Source organism: Rhinolophus sinicus, chromosome 9, assembly GCF_057876585.1.
Source record: "Rhinolophus sinicus isolate RSI-liver-muscle chromosome 9, RSI-T2T, whole genome shotgun sequence".
Lineage (NCBI taxonomy): Eukaryota > Metazoa > Chordata > Mammalia > Chiroptera > Rhinolophidae > Rhinolophus > Rhinolophus sinicus.
This window is the reverse complement of record NC_142509.1, coordinates 10,621,616-10,642,962: the sequence shown is the minus strand read 5'-3', so window position 1 is coordinate 10,642,962 and position 21,347 is coordinate 10,621,616. Positions and strand designations below refer to the sequence as shown.

At 46.2% G+C, this 21,347-nt stretch overlaps 1 protein-coding gene across 1 annotated transcript in view; it reads left to right on the top strand.

Moving 5' to 3' along the window:
• Positions 1-4,073: 4,073 nt before the first annotated feature.
• The window catches only part of ST14 (ST14 transmembrane serine protease matriptase), a 39,454-nt gene continuing 22,180 nt past the window's right edge, over positions 4,074-21,347 (top strand). Inside the window, exon 1 of the mRNA XM_019713990.3 lies at positions 4,074-4,301. Coding sequence (XP_019569549.3) covers positions 4,221-4,301 — 81 coding nt within the window. The 5' untranslated portion in view covers positions 4,074-4,220. The remainder of the gene's footprint in view (positions 4,302-21,347) is intronic.

Sequence of the window (21,347 nt, the reverse complement as noted above, 5' to 3'; positions counted from 1 at the left end):
AGTGCATGCTATGTGTGTGACAGAGGAGGAAGTGTAACCATATGTCATGACATTAAACCCATTTGGCTTAATCTTCATAAAATTATGATATATGAGGTAAGTGCTTTTAGTCCTACATTTTAAGTGAAGACACGCAAGAGCAGAAGCCAGATCTGGGGCTTAATCTACTGCCACCAACTGGCCTCACCTATTCTGTCTTTCTTTTTCTTTTTTTTTTTTTAAGGAGGGCACAGCTCACAGTGGCACATGAGGGAATCAAACCTTGGTGTTATCAGCACCACGCTCCAACTAACTGAGCTAACTGGCCACCCCCTCACCCGTTTGTTCTTGCAACAACTTTCGAGAGCTCTTATGTGTACCAGGAAAATCAAAAGGCCCTGTAATGTAAGCTCTCACTGAGGACTGTACCAGTTTCTGGGAGAACTTAGGAAGAAGAGATTAACTATGCCTGCAAAAAGTTCCACAGAAGTGATATTTTAGCTGGATTTGGATTTCACTGGGAGAAGAGACAAAGTGGGCTAGGGTGAAGTGGGAAGGATTCAGGCTGGTGGACTGGCACCTTAAAGGTGAGGGGTGTGGGAGAGCATTCAATGTCTTACAGCTGTGCACTGGGTAATGGGTGAGTGGGGATTGTCCAGGGAGAAGGTAGCGTCACCTTGTGGCTACTAAACAACTGATATCTACAAGGTACATTTTTACCTTCCACGAAGCACCTTCCACAGGGCTTTGCTAGAGCTGCAGTAGCACAAAAACCAAAGTGGCACTAGGCGTCAAATATATAAATCTTGTTGTTCCAGAAGATGTAGATCCGTTCACGGATGACGATTCTGTAACTGGTTCATTCTGCCTTGCTCCGTTCATTCTAAACCTTGCCCACACCCCTTGTCTGTAGACTTCTCCCTGCAGGAGTGGGATTTGCCCACAGGTCTGGCACAATCTGCTCTGGTTGGCTCTGCCGCCTGCTCTTGGACAGTAACAGAGCTTGGTGATTTTAAACTTGGGCTGGGTCTACCTGATGAGTCCCACTCTCTCCCAGTGTTTTCTGGCCTGTGATCAGGTCCATACTTCTACACCCTGTAAGTGGTCCTGGGCCCAAGGTCACTGGGTTCAGTGGAGAAGCCCTCTGAGCAGTCCCAGCAGGCAGAGTCCTGGGGTGGAGAAGAGAAAGACTCCTCAGAGAGATGGCAGGTTTGGAGTGGGAGTGTGGGGGGCAGGGAGGAGGATGGGGATGGAGGCTATGCAAGTTGGTCGCTGCTACACACAAACGATAACAGGCCTCAGGCTGAAATCTGGGTTTGAGTCTGAATCATTTCTTCTCTTACGATTTAGGAATAAAAGTACCTATTTCACATGTGATAATGTTGTATTACAACAAATGGGTTTAATGTAAATGGACATGTCAATCATAGGGACAGGCTCTTGAACTGCATCACTTTCTCTGAATCTGGATTTGCAGTAATGCATTGCATATATATTATGTCCAAATGACATCACTGAGTACCTTCTATATGCAAGGCATTTATTAGCTCCTTGAGATAAAAGATGATGCTGTAGGGCCGGTGGTTGGCTCAGTTGGTTCGAGCGCGGTGCTTATAATACCAAGGTTGCTGGTTCAATCCCCACATGGGCCACTGTGAGCCGTGCCCCGCACAACTAGATTAAAACAACTACTTGACTTAGAGTTGATGGGTCCTGGAAAAACACACTGAAAAAAAACAAACAAAAAGATAAATAAAATGATGACACTCTAGGAACCTAGGAGACAATATGGGACACTCCTTTGGCAGCAAAACAGCAGGTTTTAGTGACATGAGTGCCATCTCATTTATGTTACTTCGGATCCAGCTACTTTCAATCACCCAAATTAATTGAAGAGTATTGTCCCACTGGTAATTGTAGTACCAGTGTAGCACCTACAAAGGACCATAGGTGATTTTGTCCCACTATGCAGAAAATCATTTTTTGATATCTTCTATTTAGCTTTGGAGCGCTTTATATAATGGAAGATAACAGATTTATTTTCCATTATAAAATTGACACAATTTATTATGTTAGTCATTGTGCTAGGCTCTGAGGATTCAAAGATGAGTAAGACACTGACAGGGATGCAAAGAAAAGGTGATAAATTCCACAGTAGAGGTACAAACAGACCTAGTTGTGGTTTAGAGGGAAGGAAAATCTCACTGAGGAGGTAGAATATCAGTCAGGATTAGGTTTGCTGCAATAATGAGCAACCCTTAACTCTCAAAGGTTTAACATCCTCAAAGCTTACTTCTCATTCATGCTACACATTCCATGCACGTCACAGGGGTCTCTGCACACTGCAGCCACTTAGGGTCACAGGACGACGGAGGTTTTATATCAACATGTGCTCCCAGGATGACCTTGCAAGGAAGTAGGTGTGGGAATTTGCATTTCCCCCTTGTGCTCCTATCTATAAGTGATGTGTATCCCCTCATTTGATATTACCTGGGCCACAGCTATCCATATGGCCACAGGAGTTCAATCCTATCCTGTGCCCTGAAAGTACAGAGCTAGAAACACTCAGTGAACCCCATTAATGACTTCAGTGAACCACACTAATAACTACCATGGGTAACTTTGTCCCAATATACAGAGATGAGTGTGAAGGAAGAGGGCTTTCCAGTGTATGAGAAGCATTAGGAAAGGCAAAGATTGGAGAGCCTGGCTGCAGAGAAGGGGTCCAAATAGGAATGCTGGGAGCCAAGGTAGCAAAGGAAGACAGGTCACATTGTGACAGCCATACAAAAGAGGCTGGATTTCCCCCAGGAGACACTGAAGGTTTTAAAGAAGCTGTGGTTGAGGGAGATGAACCTGATTGCCATGTGTAGGAGAGATCAGAGGGAGCAAAGTGGAGGCAGGAGATCCACTCACTTCTTACACAAATCCAGGCAAAGGGTGATAAAGGCATGAATAGGAGTCTTCTAAACGGGTAGGAGAGTCCAAGATGATTCCAAGGTTTTGAGCCTACAATAATGATACTATTATATAATAATTAGAGAAAGCCGTGGAAGATGGGCACGTCTGGGAAGAGAACTTGGGGCTTGTGGATTGCAAAGTAGGGACTTTTATTTTATTTACTCTTATTTCCCAGCACCTAGAGGAGTGCTTAGCATATAATATGTGCTCAGTAATATTTGTTGACTATGTAATACCAGTAGAACACAAATGGAGAAGTTCCCAGGCAACAGTTAATGCAGAATTGGCACTGTTTCATGACGTCAATGCTAGGAAGGCAGATTTACCTACTTGAAGCCATAAGAAAAGATACCAAGAAAGTATAGAGAAAAAAGGAAGAAGACTGAAGAGAGAACTTTGGAAACCATGACATTTAGGAGCTAGAAAGTTGGACCAGAATTCAGGGCAGGTGGGCATCTGAGGATGGTATCAATCCATCTCAGATGCGGCAAATGTGTAAAGGATGCTGAGAACAGATATGAGGGCATTTGGTTGGGCAACTCAGGACTCTAGTGACCCACCAGGGAGAGCTGGAAGCAGGCCAGCAAGAAGAGCCTTTAACACTGAAGGGGCAGCTACTTCTGGCCAGAAGGAAGGCTAAGCCAAGAGGCTTTTGTTTGGGTTTGGAGGCCTTGTAATTTGAGACCTAGTGATGTAGACAGGTGGGGAGAGATTGAAGTAAGAGGGAGGGAGAGAAACCATGGTTGGCATCAAGGAAGCTGATGGAAGCTTTGTCTTCCAGCCGAAAGAGAAAGGACCACTTCTTCCAGGAGTGGAAGAAAGCGCGGGGACAGCTTTTGTTGTTGTTAGGTGCTCACTATTATGTGCGGGGCATAGTTAGTGCTAATGGGCACCACCAATCAAGTCGTCGCATCTTACTTCCCCATCACCTGCAGGCCGATGGCCTTATTTTCCCCTTTATCGGAAGGGAGGCGATTCCCCAGAGGCTCTGAGGGAGGCGGGAACCCGCGAAGGGACAGCAAGTCTGGGAAGGTGCCGGCGAGAGCGGCGGCCGGCGGGGCGGGCCCGGGGAGGCCACACCCTGAAACTACCTGCGCGGGACAGGAAGAGTGAGGGCGAGAGCCACAGCCAGCGGCCGGGCGCTGCGCCTGAGACCGGAACTCGCCACGGTCCGCGCTCCACGCCCTACGTGTCCCCCGTGTCCCTTTGCCCCGACGGCGATGGAAGCCAGCCGCCTACGGGGACGATTCTTCTGAGACCCGCGATCGACCACCCGGACCATGAAGAGCAATCGGGGCCGCAAGGGCGGAGGGGGCTCCAAGGACCTCGGCGCGGGACTCAAGTACAGCTCTCGGCTGGAGGTGGGTGAGGGCTCGGGGCGGCCGGGCGGCAGCCCTGACCTGGCCCGGCGGGGGGGTGAGGGGCGTGGACTTTGCGGGCGCCGTCGGGGCCCGGGAGCCCCCAGTGTGGCCGGGAGCTGGACTGTGGAGCGGGCGCCACCGCCCCCACCGCGCTGCGCTTTGTCTTGGCCTAGGGACTGCCCCTTTGTGGCCCGGGCGCTGGCCCAACAGGTGGAATTTCCAGTTTGGCGGGTGCCTGGCCGGAGGACCTTTGGTACCTGCCCTGCTGCGCGCCAGCCACCGGGGAGTCGGGAACCTTCAGGGTCTTGGAGACGCGGGATCTCCAAGGAGAAAAAGGGACCATCTCGGTTCCTTAGAGCACTACGCTCTGTCCTAGCACCTTCCGAAGGAACTGGGGGCGGAGTCTCAGAATGGGATGATTTGGGCGAGAAAGGGAGATTTTCCCGGGGGCTTTGGAATCTAGTCCTTAGCCTCTGCAGAACTTTGGTTTTTCCTTCGTGGTCAGAGGCATTTGGAGTCCTTTGCAGAGGGCACCTGGGAGACCAGAGCTTTGGTTGCCATGGAGCCTGGAGCTAAGGACTCCAGGGTGGAGCTTGCCTGAGCTTCTCCAAGAGAGCCTTTGGGATGGTGACTTTGGAAGGGATTTGGGAACCTGTGTCTTGAGCATTTTAGAAGACCTGGAATCTGGGAGGCCCTTGTTTGGCAGGAAGGACAATGAGAGAGACCTCTTGAGATATCTCAAAGACATTGTAGAGAGTTGGGGACGGGTTGTTACTTTATTGAAGGACACACCTGGGTGGCAGTGCCCAGGCAGGACTTCCACCTCTCTGTCCAGTGGGATCCCCAGGTTTCCTGAAAGGCCAGGGCTGTTGTGTGAGGGAGCTTGGCCGCTCTGCACATGATGGCTGCCCTGTGCCCTGGCTCTCACTTTCTCTGGTGTTCCTGGGTTCAGCAACCTCCTCGCCCCACACTGCGGCCATTGCTCCCATGTTAGGTCAGATTTTGGAGCTCTCCTGAAACAATTCCGTTTCTCCACGCAGCATCTTAGGCAGCTTGCAGAAGTCTAGACTCTGGGGCTGCTGTGTTTAGGTGAACCCCAGACAGAACTAGTTACTTCCACTTTTCACTCGCCTGTAGGAGGAAACGTGGACTCAACAGGCAGCCCAGAGGCTGGGCCTGTGCTTCTGTGGAGCCCCTGCCTGCTTCACGTGGTGGACGCCTTCAGATTCACCTGGCGGATGCCTTCTATTTTCCTTTCTGTAATTGCCATGTTTATGAACCCTCGATAATTGCCTACTGGGGCTCTGGACTCCGGCCTCCTCAGCAGAGGGCCTGGTGTTTGGTATTTGTTATTTCAGGGCAGTTTTTCTTCATGACTTCCCTTTCTGGGACTCTCTTCTGCTGACACTGGGAGAGCAGGGTCTTCCTGGATTCTCCTGAGTCATCTCACTGCCCATGTTCCCTCCCCCAGGGGGACCAGGTCTGAGGCTCACCTCCACACCTGCTCTGAGCTCCTAGGGCGTGCTGACTTCTCTTGTCACCTGCTAGTCCTTGCTTTCTTGTCCCCTTGTCCCCTGCTCATTTTCTCATGTTCTGTGAAACTCATCCATTCTCCACTCCACTGCTCTTCCTTCCACTTATGATTCTGTGGTTTTCCTCCATATGGATCATTCTGTCTTTTCTCCCGCCGAACTCCGTTGAACCAACTCTGTGCCTTGTTCTGGGCTGGGCACTGATGCAGGGAGGGCTCTCAAAGGCAGGTAAGATATGGTTGTTTCCCTTGAACTTACAGTCTTGAGAGCTATGCTAGGAGGTGTGACAGGACAAAGTGTGTCCTGCAGGAAATGGCCTGCTGAGCCCAAAGCTCATTAACATTTCTCCAGGAAGTCTTCAATATTCTTCTCTATTCCGTGCCTTACCAGCAACCTCACTCCCTGGATCACCTGGCAGTGTTTGCAGTCAGGGTCTGCAGACTCTGTTTTAACTTATTCCCGATGAGGAGGTGCAGCTGCCTCCCCTGGATTTGCCCTCTGCATCAGCAGAGCCTGTTTAGATCATGCCAAGTCAGAAAGGGGCACTGTTGCTTCTGGGAAAGGTTCTGTTTGTTGGTACTTGTGTCTGGCTGTGTCCTTCCCAAGACTGATGACTCTGGCCCCTGCTCCACCCCACCCCCAGCTGTCCCCATCCAGTGGAAAATAGCCACCTCTGCTCCCTACCGTCTCTGGAGCCCTGATGCGCTACTGGGGATTGTGTGAGCCCTGCCTGCATGAGAGCGGGTGTACAGATGCCAATTATTGTGGCTATTAAAAAGACTGGGAAGCCTGCCTCACTGAGTGTCCTGGGCTGTATTGAATATTTAATAATGGCCATGAAGTTGCATTGGCATCCATTGGTTCCTTCTCAAGTCAGGATTGCCCCACATAAGACTTGGTATGACCCAGGCATGTGAAAACCAGGACTGGGAAATCAGACGTTGTGGGCCTAGGCTGTACAGCTCGGTTACTCAGAATCATCTCTTTGTTAACTGGTCAAACATTCATTCACCCACGTAACAAATATTTATTAGGTACCCACTGACTGAGCATGTTCCAGGTACAGGGCCATAGCATTGGGAAAGATCCCAGTTACACAGTCTCTGCCTTTAGGGAACACCCAGTGTAATGTGGGATACAGAGAATTAAATTCTGTGTGGTAAGAACTAGATTGTGGAGAAACGCAGGGTGGACACTTAAGATGGGTGTCTAACCCAGGCTTGAAGGGCCAGGGTAGGTGGATTGGAGCCAGAGGCCATCTGTGATGTGGTGGCAAGAGTTTCCAACATGGAGCCAAGACGTGGTGCTGCTACTTTCCTGCCAGGTGATCTCAGAGATGTTAGCTAATCTCTCTCAGCCTCAGTTTCTGTGACTATAAAAAGGGGATGACATATATGAGTATGGTACAGGTTTGTTGCAAGGATTGAAAGGGATACTTTACATGAAAGCCCTCTGTAAGTTGTAGCGTGGTGTACAAATCACACAGTTTGAATTTCTGAGTTGGAAAAGGCCTCGAGACAAACATTAAGGTGATGTGGTGTTAGTAGGATAGGTGCGTGTGAAGAGGATTGACATACGGTGGTCGGTGGGGCATTGACTGGACACGGAGTCTCCCTGAGGAGTGTTGGGGAGCAAATTCCAGTGAGCGAGACCATCTTCCTGTGGTTCTTGTTTTCATTTCCCTCTCTTTGCACAGCTTCTATGAAAAAGATCCTCTATGGAAAGGAAAAATGTGCCAAGACCATGTGACCGGCTACTCATCCTTTTCTCTCCCGCCCCAATACAAAACAAAACTTAAACATTCCTTTCTCTTGAGCATGTGCTGTGCTCTCCGAAGGCCCCATGGCCTGGAAGGTGTGTAGGCGTGGGGGGAGGAGTGAGGAAAGATCAGGGAAGATAGTCAGCTGTGGGTCACTAAGATTGTTCTTTAGGTGGGGATTCGCCACAGAGGTGCTGCGAGTGGGCAAGGAGCCTGCCTCCTTCAGGGGGCTTCCCTCCACCTTGGTCTTGGGAAGACCTGAAAAGTCATGGTCCTCATTTAGGAGATGGGAAAATGGAGGCATGAAAGAAGACAACCCTTACTTGATAGCTGCCCAGGTAAGCAGCCCAAGTTGCCTACGCCTGGTGGGAATCTGCCCAGGGTGGATTATGCCCTGAACAGGTTTGCTGGTGGAGGTGCCATGTCTCCACAGCTTCCCCCACCTGGGCCTCTCACGCGCTCCCCAGGAGGTGTGACTCCCTGTGCTATGGCTAGTGGCCACTGTGGCTGTGGAGTTCCCCTGGTGTCTGTTCCTTTTCTGGTCTGTGGTTCTGCCCAGGCTGTTGGCTCGCATCCCTCTTAAGAGAGAAAGTCTGTTCTTGAAAGAGAAAGGAGAGTGTGACGGATCCCTCAAGGGGCCCAGGGCCCAAAGATGTTGCTTCTGACATTGTGCACACGCTACTAGAGTGCTTAGCATACTGTTAACCATTGCCAGCATTTATTGAGCATATATCATGTATTACACCTCTAAGTACTATTATTACCTTTTTATGGTTGAGGAATATGGAGCACAGAGGGGCTAAGTATTAATAACTTGCCTAAGGTCACAGAGCAAAAGCAGTAGTGGGATCAGGATTTGAACCCAGTACAATCGGACTGCTCTAGTACAAGACAGGGCTATAAGCCCAATGGACTCAGGAAGAGATGGATTACTAAGGGTAGGAATTAGTTTGATTTGGTAAGAAACTGGATTTCTCTTCTTAGGACGTTTCTGAGATGCCTGTGGCTTAGCAAAATTAAAATAGCATTTGGAAGTATGGGAATGAGAATGGGAACTTTTGGGCTTCTCAGAGAATTTTCACCATGGTTATCAGTGGTGACAGCATGTTGGAGTTTGCTCAGAGCTCATGGCCGGTAATTGCCTGTTTTTTTCTTTGTTAAGACCTTTTCTAGAAGCAGGTCCCTACTAAAAATTCTGTCTTGGAATCTCCTGTTTTCAGAATTTGCTTATTCTGTGCAGGTTTAGCCACAGAATCCTTAGAACCCTTGTGATAGTTGTCGAATTGGTCAAAATCTTGGCTCCTTGTCTCTCTGGAGATGGTGATGATGATGGTGGAAAGGAGAATATGATGATAGTCATTCTTCCCATCACTAAATATGTACACTTCAATTCATTATCCTCGAAGCAACTGTGTGGGAAAAAAAAATGCCTAGTTGAGAAAACTGGAGCTCAAAGGGTTTATGTAATGGCCCAAAGGCAGAAGTAGAGTAAGAGTTCAAACCTAGGTCTGTGAGACTTCAAAGCCTCACAGCTATATGTTAGCTATATGTTCAAAGCTATATGTTAGCTACAAAGCCATACAGTTGTGTTCCAAAGATCGTGGTGATTGATGCATAACATACCCCCAGCAAAATCCTAGAACACATTATTAAACAGCGTGGTGAGCACCAGGCGCCAACACAAGTCCACTAAAAACCTCTCACACCAAACTTGTCTGGTTTCCCCCTTTGATGGGATTACTCATCTGGTAGAACCAGGAGTCCCTCTGGAGATGTGGTTTCAACAAGGCTTTGAACAAAATGTACCTTGTTTATTATATACATGAATAAAAATCATAATGGAAATTTTAAAATGAAAAAATAATTCACCCTTCCCCAAACCAGCAAATCAGGTTGTTCACATTTTTTCATGCCTTCTTTCGTTCCTTACCCTATATATATGTTTTATCTAGTTTGTTGTGCGTATACAATTTGTGTTCCGGGAAAGGCATTCTATCAGCATTTTGTCTGCTGGGCATGGTGGAGGACTGGGGGCTGGAGGACAGTAAAGTCTGGTGGGTTGGTGTCTGTTGAAGAGCTGTGCCCAAGAGGGTCCATTTACACATCCAAGTCACTCTGGGCTACTCCTGACTCCTTCCTGGGTTCTGTGACATGTCTTAGTTAGTAGCAAATCTGATGAGGTTTTGGGACATTTGCTTATCTTTGCAGATGACACGCTCCTGGGAGGGAAAAGCCAGATCTTAGATGACTTAATTATGAGTCAGAAGGACGTGGACAGCCTGTGGGATAGGCTGCCAAGAACAGAATGGTGTCCATCTGTCTTAGGAGTAACTGCTGTGCTTACTGCACCACCCTGACAACGGAAAGAAAAGCCACCTCCCCCACACCCATGGTGATGTGAGCCAGGAGATGAGCGAGTGGAGAGCCAGCATTTTGAGTTGATGCCAAGCTCAGTAAAAGCCAGGCATGTAGTGTAGCTTCCTAGGCTCTAAAATGAATCCCCCCTATATTTTTATTTGGTTATAACTTCAAACATTATTATTAAAAAGCTAAAATTATTATCATTTAAAAAAATTTGGCTCAGATAAGTAGAAAGAATTTTAAAATGGGGTAAAATTCCCTAGAGAAGCGTTTTACAAATTTGGTATTGCTTATGCGTGTTTTCTAAAGGAAGTTGCTTTTTTTTTTCTTTCTTATTACAAAAGTTAGGAAGGACTTTTTTGTTTCAAGTCAAGCAGTACAGAAATATACAAAGTAGAAGGCCAAATTCTTGTGAAATTCTCTCTTCCAGATTTTATAACCCCTATAAATAGTTTGGTTTATGTTCTCCCACAAGTCTTCTATGCATGTACTAATATGTACCTATGTGGATATTAATATATGTGTGTACACAGATTTTCCCCCAAATGGAATCATAATGTCATTCCTATTCTGCAGCTAAAGATATGGTTGTAATTTATTCATCACACACTTATTAACTATCTTAACCCATGTTAAGATTGTAGAGCAAAGACACAGCCCCTCCTCCATCCTTAAGGAGCAGGTGGTTTATCTGGAGACTTGGAGACTGGGATGGAAGTGCGGTGAGGGTGCTAGGAAACCTCGAGGAAGCCTTCTCACTGAAATGGTGGGGGAAGGGCCCTGCTTGGGAGCTTCTCAGAGGAGACACCTGAAGTGAATTTGGAAAGGTGGGAAGTGCCTATGTACTTTTTGACTTTTTTTTGGCATTGTATTTTAGGTAATTTTTCCATAGTATTACCTATTCTTGGAAAAACAATTTTTGATTGCTGCATAAACTTTCATCAAATAGTTATATCATCCTTTATTATTTTATTTTTACTGTTTGTGTGTGCTAATTGAATGTATTTTTGGACAGTTGATGGACATAGAGCAATCAGGATAAGGGAGGTAACTGATGAACAGCCCCCATGGACGCCACACAGGGTTGGTCTAATGTGGATTATGCTGTTGAATTTGGGGTTCCATGTCTTAACAGGAATATTGCTAACTAATAATATTGTGAGGTTGAACCAAATGACCAGAGGTTTAGCGAACAGTTTGATTGATTGAGTGGAGTGTGTTTAAGCCAGAGATAGAGCAGACTCGGAAGTATTTCCGGAGCTGCCCTGAGCATAAGTGAGGCGGGTTCCGCTGCAATGCTAAGGTGCAGGGGTCATTGTGATGCTGGTCACACTCGGGGGGAGGAAGAACTTTGTAATACTGGCACTAAATAAAATACGGTTTCCCCCAGAAAGAAGGACCCCGGGAGGATGGGAGACGGGATGATGTCTAAAAATGGTCTCAGCTCTAAGAATCTGATTCTAAGGATGCAATTCCTCAGTTCTCTCCTCGCTCCTGTCCTGTTACTTCCTTCATGGGGATTCTGGGTTGTAACCTTGGACGGCCCCCCATTCCAGGCTCCCTCCCTTGCCAGGAGTGCTTTCCTGTTTGTATATTCAGGGCTTTCACCCAAACAAGGTCTTAGATTTGTAGCTCCATTAACATGCCTGGGAGCTACTCTAGAGGCGGGAGAGGTGTTTCTCAGAATGTGGTCAATTCCAGGAGGCAGGTGTATTCGGGCTTTTCCGCTAACTTCTGGGTCCACCAACGCAGCTGTTAAAAAAAGGTTCAATGGACTATATAGTACCTGCGTACCATGAATACTACTCAGCAATAAAAAGAAACAAGCGACTGATGCATGTAATGACTCGACTCATGCTCCAGGGATTTTTGCTGAGTGGAAAATAGCCAGCAATCCCCAAAGGTTATATACTAAATAATTCATTTCTAGAACATGTTTGAAATGACAACTTTAGAACAGGAGGATATGTTGATGGGTGGGAGAGCTAGGTCACACCAGACCAGCAGAAGGGATCAGAATTTTGTCGGTGCTGGTGGATACAGGAACCTACACCATTGATAAAATTGTATGGCACTTAATAATTACACCCAAATGAATGCAGGCAAAATGGGAAATGGGAATAAGAACAGTGGATTATATCAATGTTGAGGTATTATAATATAGTTTTACACGATGTTAGCATTGGGAGAAACGGGGCAAAGTGTATAAGGGATCTCGGTGTCATTTCTTACAATGGCACGTCAATCTACATGCACAATGATCTCAACAAAAATTTCAATAATTCAGAAAGCACTAGCCCATGAAAGCAAAACATGGGCTCAGAGAAAAAGAATGAAAAGAAGTTACAGGGTGCTGCTTTTGTTTCTTGTTTCTCTTGTTTTGTTTCTGGGGGAGTCTGCCTGGTTGGACCACTGCAGAAAGATGCTTCTGCTCCTTGAGTCTGGTGACTGGGGCTGGAGAAAGGTGGTAGGGGCTAGAGCCAGGAGGGGGACCTCTGGCAAATAAGGACAGACTGGTGCAGAGTTAGTCGGATCAAAGAGCCCTGGGAAGGAGCAGGTGGAGGGAGTGATCTTGGAGCTGAGATGGAATTCTCTGGCTGGAATTAAAAAAAAAAGAGGTTGTGTCCTGGGGGTAGCTTTTAACTGAGGACTGGGAGAGGACACGACTGAGGGAGTCCACACTTAATTGGGGCTGATAAATGGAGCAAGTGGCCAGGCTGGGGCTCATACCAGAGAGCCAGAGGGGAGAGAGTGCCGTAAGCAGAACCTCGGGGGTGGGGGGATGGGAGAGGGGACTGAGTATTCGCTGTCCTTCCAGGATTGAACACAAGTCTGGAAAGTTCCCTGGGTCGTAGCACCTGGGAGATTATCCCAACTTGCCTTGGGTATGCTATCTAAGTCTGGCTGTGGAGAGAGAAGTCTTTCAGTCAACCAATTCACCCATCATTCAATCAATCAATTGCTAACTCTGGCAAAGTCCAGGCTGGAGGAGATGGGAGAGAGAAGCAGAACGAAGAGGACCTGGGGCACCCTGACCTCCTTGCGCTGCCTGGTCTGACCACTGAGGCAGTGGGGTATCGTTGATGCCAAGTGGGCGGAACAGGTCATAAAGGAAGCGAGGTCCCAGGGAGAAAGTCCTGGGGATTGAGGTGGTCTGCAGAGGTTTCCTGGAGGGACTTGGCCTTTGGCTGTGTGCTCAAGGGCAGGTGGGCTTGGTGGGTGGTGAGGGTAGCCACGCCATTCTGAGTGGGCAGGCTGGGACCAGCCTTCTGGTTCCATATAGGTTTTGGGGGCCTCCTAGATGGGGACAAGGTCAAAAGTGGAGGCAGTCAGCTCCCCTAGTGTTGAAGTGGTGGAAATTCGTATACAGTGCTGGGCACAGCATGCTCCTATCTAGAGTCCAAGAAGAGGGTTTTGTAATAGGTAGAGTTTTGCAGCATGGTCTTCATTTTCGCTGTGACGGTCATCCAGAGTCGAATGATATTTCCATGCTGCCGACTGCGGCGTTCGACTTTACCCCACGAGCCAGTGTTCCAGAAAGGAAGTGTAGGAAAGCAGATGTACATTTTTCTATATTTTTGTGTTTTTCAAGAATGAATAACAATAGGAAGTTTTTATTCTTTAAAGTGAGCATTTATTTTAATAAAATGTAGCACCTTAACTGTATTTACTTAAAAATATAAATACTGTAATTATTTTTGACACATTTTGGAGAATAAACTTGAAATCAATTAGCGCAGTGAAAATGTTTAAGGAAGTTAATCTCTGAGCCTCCTCAATTTTGTCTGGGGGGTGGAAGGGTTCATACTTGTCCCCCTGAGAAGCCGCAGGGTATCCTGAGAAGAATACTGGCTTTGGAGTCAGACAGATATGGGTCTGCAGTTCAGCCCTGCCACTTTCTAACTATCTGGGTTTTTGACAAGTTAACCTCTTTTAACCCATTTCCTCATTTTCATGAAAATGAAACCTAGTTGTGAGAATTAGAGATAATATGTATTAAAAATGCTTGACATGAGGTTTGAGGGAAGGAGACCCATGAGGACGATCAGGGGGTTATCTGGATGCAGGAAGAGTGTGAGAATGAGGATAATTGAATGGATTTCAGAGAACTTAGCATGTAGAATAGAAAAGAGTTGGAGATTCATTTGATTTTGAAGTTTATGAGTGAGAAGTAGGAATCAAAGAAAAGATAGGCAGTTCGCATAAGTACCTCTTTTAATTCTTGACAATGTGTTGTTTCCCATGTCCTAAGCATTTGATCTTATTTTTCACTTAAACTAATTAATTGATGCTGTAGATAGTTCACTCTGTAAAGGTACAGGCAACATCTTATCTGTGTCTGTATCCCCCCTACCTGGCATAGTACACATACATGTCACTGATATAAAAATAGAAATAAATACCCATAAATCACCAATAACACATTAACAATAAAAATTGACATAATCCTTTAAAAAAATGCTTGACATGGCACCAAGATGCACAAAAATAGGGATTATGTTTGTCGTGGCCTCTGCCTTTCACATGGAGCTCTAAGTCAGAGGCGGTGGGTAGGGAAGCCCCTTGGGGACACTCAGGGCGTCCTTCTGTGGGCTTCAGCCCACGTGCAGACCCCTTTCTGATGCTGCCCGAGAGCCATAGGGCAGGTATCGTCTCACTCAGTGGTTTTGGCATCTCCTTTGGCCTTTTGGGTCAGTGTCTCAAGGACAGTAGCCCATAGGTCCTCTAGTCCTGCTGCTTCTGCAACCAGTCTGTTTATTGTTTTGTTAGTTTTGAGGTGTTGTAAGAGCTTGCATTGGAAATGAGATTTTAATGTTTCTAAATTTTTTGGAAACGATTGGAACTTGATGTGTAAACAGAGACCTAGTGTAGATGTGGTCAGGCAGATGTGCTGGCTTTGCTGAGTAAATAGTCTATGGGTTGTGAGTGGGTGGAAAGGCCCCAGGGAGGGCTTTCTCCTCTCCCACGGGCCAGCCCCTGCCTTCCTCAGTGGAGGGGAGAGAGGAGAGGGAAGTGGGGCAGGAGCAGGAGGCCTTTCCAGTGCAGTGAACAGGCGGGCTTTGATTTGTCTTTCCCCAGGCTTCCCAGGACACATGCCAGGTCTGCTCTTGCCTGGCTCTTTGAGGCCCACAAGGTAGACAGACTTATGATGTGAAGGGTTTTCTGTTGTTGTTGTTGTTGTTGTTGTTTGGTTTTAGTGTTTTAACTTGAACTTTAGCTGCTCTACCAGACCAGAGGGAGGAATGGTCCTTGCCTGGCTTTGGGCTGATGGATAGACAGTGGATGGAGAAACCAAAATCGAAGAGAGATGGTATGTAGGCCCCAGCATGAGTCAGCTAATTATGTTTTATAACACCCCTACTTAGAAGGCTAGAAGGAGTCATTAATCCGCTTTAAAAAAAAAAAAAATTTTTATTGGGGAATATTGGGGAACAGTGTGTTTCTCCAGGGCCCATCAGCTCCAAGTTCTTGTCCTTCAATGTAGTTGTGGAAGGCGCAGCTCAGCTCTAAGTCCAGTCGCCGTTTTCAATCTTAGTTGCAGGGGTGCAGCCCACCATCCCATGCGGGAATTGAACTGGCAACCTTGTTGTTAAGAGCTCGTGCTCTAACCAGCTGAGCCATCCGGCCCCCCCTTCCGGCTCAGTGGCAGCTTGTTGTCTTCAGTCTAGTTGTGGAGGGCGCAGCTCACTGGCCCATGTGGGAATCAAACCGGCAACCCTGTTGCTCAGAGCCCGTGCTCTAACCAACTGAGCCATTTGGTCGCCCCTATTAACCCACTTTTTAGAGGGGAAAACTGAGGTACAGTGAGAAATATTTGCTCCAGTGGCTCAGGGTTCTCAGGTCTGACCTCTCATCTAGGCCACACCCACCCCAATGCCTCAAAAGGAAAGAAGAGAATTGTATCCAGCAGTCCTCCCCCTAGTCTGTTATTTGTCTCCTTTTGCGGTCACGTTGAAGGTGTGTGTGGTCCCAGCACCATGGCTATGTGGGCAGGGCCCTAGGCAGTGCAGCGAGTTGGGGAGCGAGTGGCACAGGAGTGAAACCTGCAGGAGCCAGGTACTGGCTGGCAGAGAACCACCGGGTTTCTGTGCTGACAGAGTACCCGAGGTTGGCTGAGTCAGGCCCCTGGGGACTTCTCTTCCTGCTCTGACCAGGTGTGCAGAGTTTTGATTTATTTCCTTCAGTAGGAACTGTTGGCCATGGGTCAGCTTTCTGTTCCCCTAGATGCCTTGGGGTCACAGATCTACAGGTAATTCTGGATCCTCCTTGGGGGTCCTTCTGGTGGGAGGGCAGTGACGTGTCAAAGGGCAAAGGTGAGAGGGTTGGGCAACAATAGGTAGAGGGTTCAAGGAGCGTACCACCAGCTTACCGCACCTCTGGGAGCGCGCGTCTCTGAGGGCCTCTGGTGGCAGCCTGAGAGACTCTAGGTGTTGCTTATAGCCTGTTGTGGGAGGGCCCCAGGGCACGGAAGCAAAGTCCAACCAAGCAGGTATGTTGCTTAAAATAGGTGGACTGAAACTGTAATGTGAATAGGCTGGCTCCTCTCACTGTGATGGGAAATGGGTGAGCCTGGCTGGCAGCCTCTTGGAAACAGGAGGCCGAGTTTCTTGAACTTTCAAGTTCCTAATAATAACCTAGGGCACTTGTTGAACTTTCCAGATCCCAGGGCCCTGCCCCTGACACTGTAGCAGCATCTCCAGGAATCTGATGCTGGGCAAGCACTTTACTTGTTTTTGTTGTTGTTGTTATTATTATTGCTGTTGTTTTTCATGCCCAGACTAGTCTGGGAAATGCTGGATTGGTACGATCAATGGGAACCGTAGCCTCTTGTGGGGTTCTTCAGAATCTGGCTACTTGTGAGATCAATTGTCGTGGGCTGGTGAGTGGGTGGAGAATTCTGATGTGGGCTGTCTTTTCCTGTCGGCCCTCCTGTGAAGAAAAAACTTAGTGTCCTTTCTGTGTTGGTCACTATGCTGCACCAGGACTACAAAGGCAGCAGGACGCATGAAGTCTCACCCTTGGGAGCCTGCACGTGGGCTGGCGGCTCTCTCTCCACAGCTGCCCAAGTTTTCCAATGTGTGGGTGGCAATTTAACTGGAGAGAGCCCATCCTAAATAGGGCTTCTGTGAGACAGGATCCCTTTATAATCAGCCACTTGAAACAGAGGGCTTTCTCCAGTTTCACCTCTGGTATCTCGGTGCTGTGCATTTCTGCTGGATGACAAATACAGGGTTGGTTTTTAGAATTCATGCCTTGCTCTGTCGTCTCAGGTGGCCTTGAGTCATGCTGTCTTTCTGGGGACTCTGGCCAGGATCTAACACAAACTGGCATCAGGGAGTGGCCACGAGAGTTAAGCTGGCTTTGTCTTTCTCCAAAGGAAAGCATCTTTGAGTGTCACAGAATACCTCCTCTCTGTGGAAAACCATTGCAGATGCTCAGACTGTCCTTTCATGCTTGAACAATCTCAGGCATATTTTATGGTTCTCATGACCATAGTGACAGTGATGATGTCATGGAATTGAAATCTGTCCCGTCTGGTGGTGGGTACACTGAGTCACCCAACCTATCTATAAGTGAGGAGCACCTACTACAAATCAACGGCTGAGCTGGCAGTGGCACATGAAGCCAGCCACCTTTATTCTAGTCTCAGGTCTGAGTAATACACCTTTGTCTCCAGCCAGTGACATCTTACCTGCCCCTTGACCTTGATCTGCAGCAGGTTACCAGTTGTCATGTGATGACTTTTTATGGTCCCTTCCAGGACTCTTAGTGACCTCTTCCTATTTCAGTTTCCTTCCCTACCTGAAGATCACACCCAACCTTAGCCAAATGAGGAACAATCTTAAAAAAAAAAAAAAAAAGCATAGCATGGAAGTTTACTTTTTATTCATCTACTTTGGTTGGAATCTTGTGTGGATTTTTGGATAATGTTATTTTTGTCATTTATAAATGTAAACACTCACCAGTTGCTTTTCTCTAGTGAGGACCACACTCCGAGCTACTGATGGCAAGTACAGCTTTGGATTTGCTGGTCCCAGAGCCAGTGGGAGAATGGACCCTGGAGAGTTTGGAGCTGGTGACAGGTCTGTTAGAGTGTGCTTAGGGAGCCAGGGAAGGTGCCTCTCAAGTGGGAGGATTCTTTGGAGGACTTGGACACAGAGTTTTGTTTGCTTAGCATTTAGCTTTTAGTTAGCATTTAGTTAGTTAGCATTTAGCTTAGCATTTAGTGAGTTTCTTACTTAATGGGAGTCAAGTGACTGCAAGGGTCTTTCTTATATCATTCAAATACCTTATGTAAATTAGTTTTTATTGACAACCACTGACCTTGGGAAGGATATGTGTCACTTGCACTAGTGTGCTTAAAACAACAGAAAATGTGATATTCTCCAGGGTTTCTCCTCCCCCTCCTGGATTTCTGGACCATACCCCTCTGTTCTTCCTGAGAGTTGGATGGGAATGATGCTCATCTGATCTTGTCCCTGCAAGCTGCCCCCTGGGTTCTCCCCCTTCACACCTCCAGGGTCTGCGCTCTGCATGTACCCCAAGCCCTTCATGCCCACCTGTCCTCCAGGAAGTTACCCCTTGCTCTCTTGTCTGAGCTGGCGTTGAGCCTTGCTGTGTTTCAGGGACTCTGGCTGGCCAGTGGGAATTGGCCTCGAGGGTTTTGTGGCCTCTGCCTCTGCTTGTGGTAAGGAAGAATCTGGCTTCGCAGCATTGGGCTTTGTATGTGTTTGTACCTGCAGATGCATTTACTTTTACGAAACAGAAAGGAGAAGCAAAAGCAGGCACCAGCATACTTTCTCTTCCATTGGCTTTGTGACTCTGTAGAGAGATTGTTATACAGTATAGAGAGATGGTTATGTATGCAGTTGAGCCCAGTGGACAGGGGCGCCCTGCCCCCTCCTCCCCTTCCACGTGCGTACATGAATCCTGTCTCGGGTGGAAGGGCGTGGCCGGTGGAAGGGAGTGGCTCATCCCAGCTTTGCTGCTTTACTAGCTTCACTACCTTTGTGACTTTGGACAGGTTACTCCCTCTCTCTCAGCCTCAGTATCCTTATCAATAACATGGCTGGGTTAGGCAAGACGATCTCTTAACATGCTTGAAAATGGAGCCGAGAGTAGGGTTATAAAAGGAAGCAGTCTAGTTACTGATTAAACAGCATGTCTTGGCTGAGCGGAGCCCAGCATTCACACTGTAGGGACATTAAGGCCCTACCATTGAGCCTGCCTCGCTGCTGATGGCCTTGCTCCATTGGCAGACAGGAGGTGGCCCCTGGGGTGCACTGTCTATGTTGTCGGCCACCGCCCCCTTCCCAAGGAGCTTGTTTTCCCTTTTTCCTGAATACCTGCTTCCTGAGTTCTGGAAGCTGACCACACTGGGAGGCAGAAACCAGGAAAATTCTGGACTGGCTGTGTGATCTTGCAAAGTCATCAGTTCTCCAGGCCTTATCTATAGAACGGGGGTGACGGCACCAGTCATGAATGTTTCCCGGATTGTTGGGAGGATTAAGTAAGAAAATAGTTGTGAAAGCACCCTGTCAATTGAAAATAAACATAATAATTATTTTGTTACATTTATTCTAACATATATATATACACATACACACAGTCTGTTCAGAGAGTTTAGCTAAAGCCTTATTATTTTTTCATTTTTAAATATGATTAGACAACCAAACACCATTGGCCATTTAAAGAAAACCTACAGCCTAAAAGAGAAAGACAAAGTTCTGAAGATAATATATATTTTAAAAATCTAGTTTTATCTTAAGAAAGAGCAAGAAGGTAGTGCATTCATAAAATAAAAAAGGCTGCTCAAAAAAATAACCATCAAAGAATAAAGCATGGCTCTTGGAAACGAAATATATGATTTTTGGAATTTAAGGAAAAACATTCATTGCCTTTATAATAAGTCATGAGATCAGGTGATATTAATTCTTCAGTTTTGTTCTTTTTTTTTTTCATGGTCTGTTGTATTTCCATATGAATTTCAGAGCAGCTCATCAATTTCTACAGAAAACCTACTGAAATTTTGATCAAGATTGTATTGAGTCTATAGACAGATTTGAGGAGAATAGACATCCTAACTATATTGAGTCTTCCAATCCATGAACATGGGATATTTCTTGATTTATTTAGGTCTTTTAAATTTCTGTCAGCAATGTTTTGTATTTTTCAATGTACAGGTCTTGGACATCTTTTATCAGATTTACCCCTAAGTATTTTATGTTGTTGCTGCTATTGTACATTTTATGTTTTTAGTTTTAATTTCCACTTTGTAATTGTTAACATATAAAAATACAAGCGATATTTTATATATTGATCTTATATTCTGCAACCTTGTTAAACTCACTTATTTCAATAGCTTTTTTGACTTACAAAGCTACAGTAATGAAGACAGCACGATATTCACATAAAGACAGACGGAGATCATGGACATAACAGAGGCCAGATATAGACCCATAAATATATGGACAACTGATTTTTTACTAAAGACTGTATCCAGAATATATTAGGTTGGTGCAAAAGTAATTGTGATTTAAAAGGATAAAAATAATTGCAAAAACCTCTCAAAATTCAATGGGGAAATAAGCAAATCAATTTTAAAAAATTTAGAAAAAGATTTGAAAAGACGCCACCAAAGAAGATAATCAAATAGCAATTAAGTATATGAAAAGATGTTCAACATCATTAGTTATTAGGGAAAAGCAATTTAAAACCAATGTGAGAAACCACTCACTATGAATCTCTTAAAATGGCTAAAATTAAAAAGATTGAACATACCACGTGTTGGACAGGATGTGGACAAACTGGAATCCTCATATACTGCTGATGGGAATGTGAAATAGTACAGTCACTTTGGAAAACAGTTTGGCAGTTTCTTAAAAAGTTAAACATACACTTATGCAAACTTGTTATTCCACTCTTAGGTAATTTGCCCAAGAGAAATGAAAGCATACGCCAATACAAGAACGTGTACAGGAATGTTTATAGCAGCTTTGTTTGTGATAGCCCTAAACTGAAAACAACCCAAATGTCCATCAACAGGTGAATAGGTAAACAAATTGTATATCCACACAATGGAATACGACTCCACAATAGAAAAGGATGCACTGTGAACCTAATAAACATAATAATGGGTATGAAGCTCAAAATATTGTGTTGCTTAAAAGAAGCTGGACAATAAAGAGTACATGTTGTATCATTCCATTTATATAAAGTTCTAGAAAAAACAAACTAGTCTTTACTGATAGGAAGCAGATAATTAGTTGCTTGGGGACAGGAAAGGGAATGGGGAGGCGTGCGAGGGAAGGGCCAGGAGGAAACTTCAAGGTGATGGATATGTTCATTATCTTGATTGTGGTGATGATTTCTTAGGTGTACATATATGCCCAA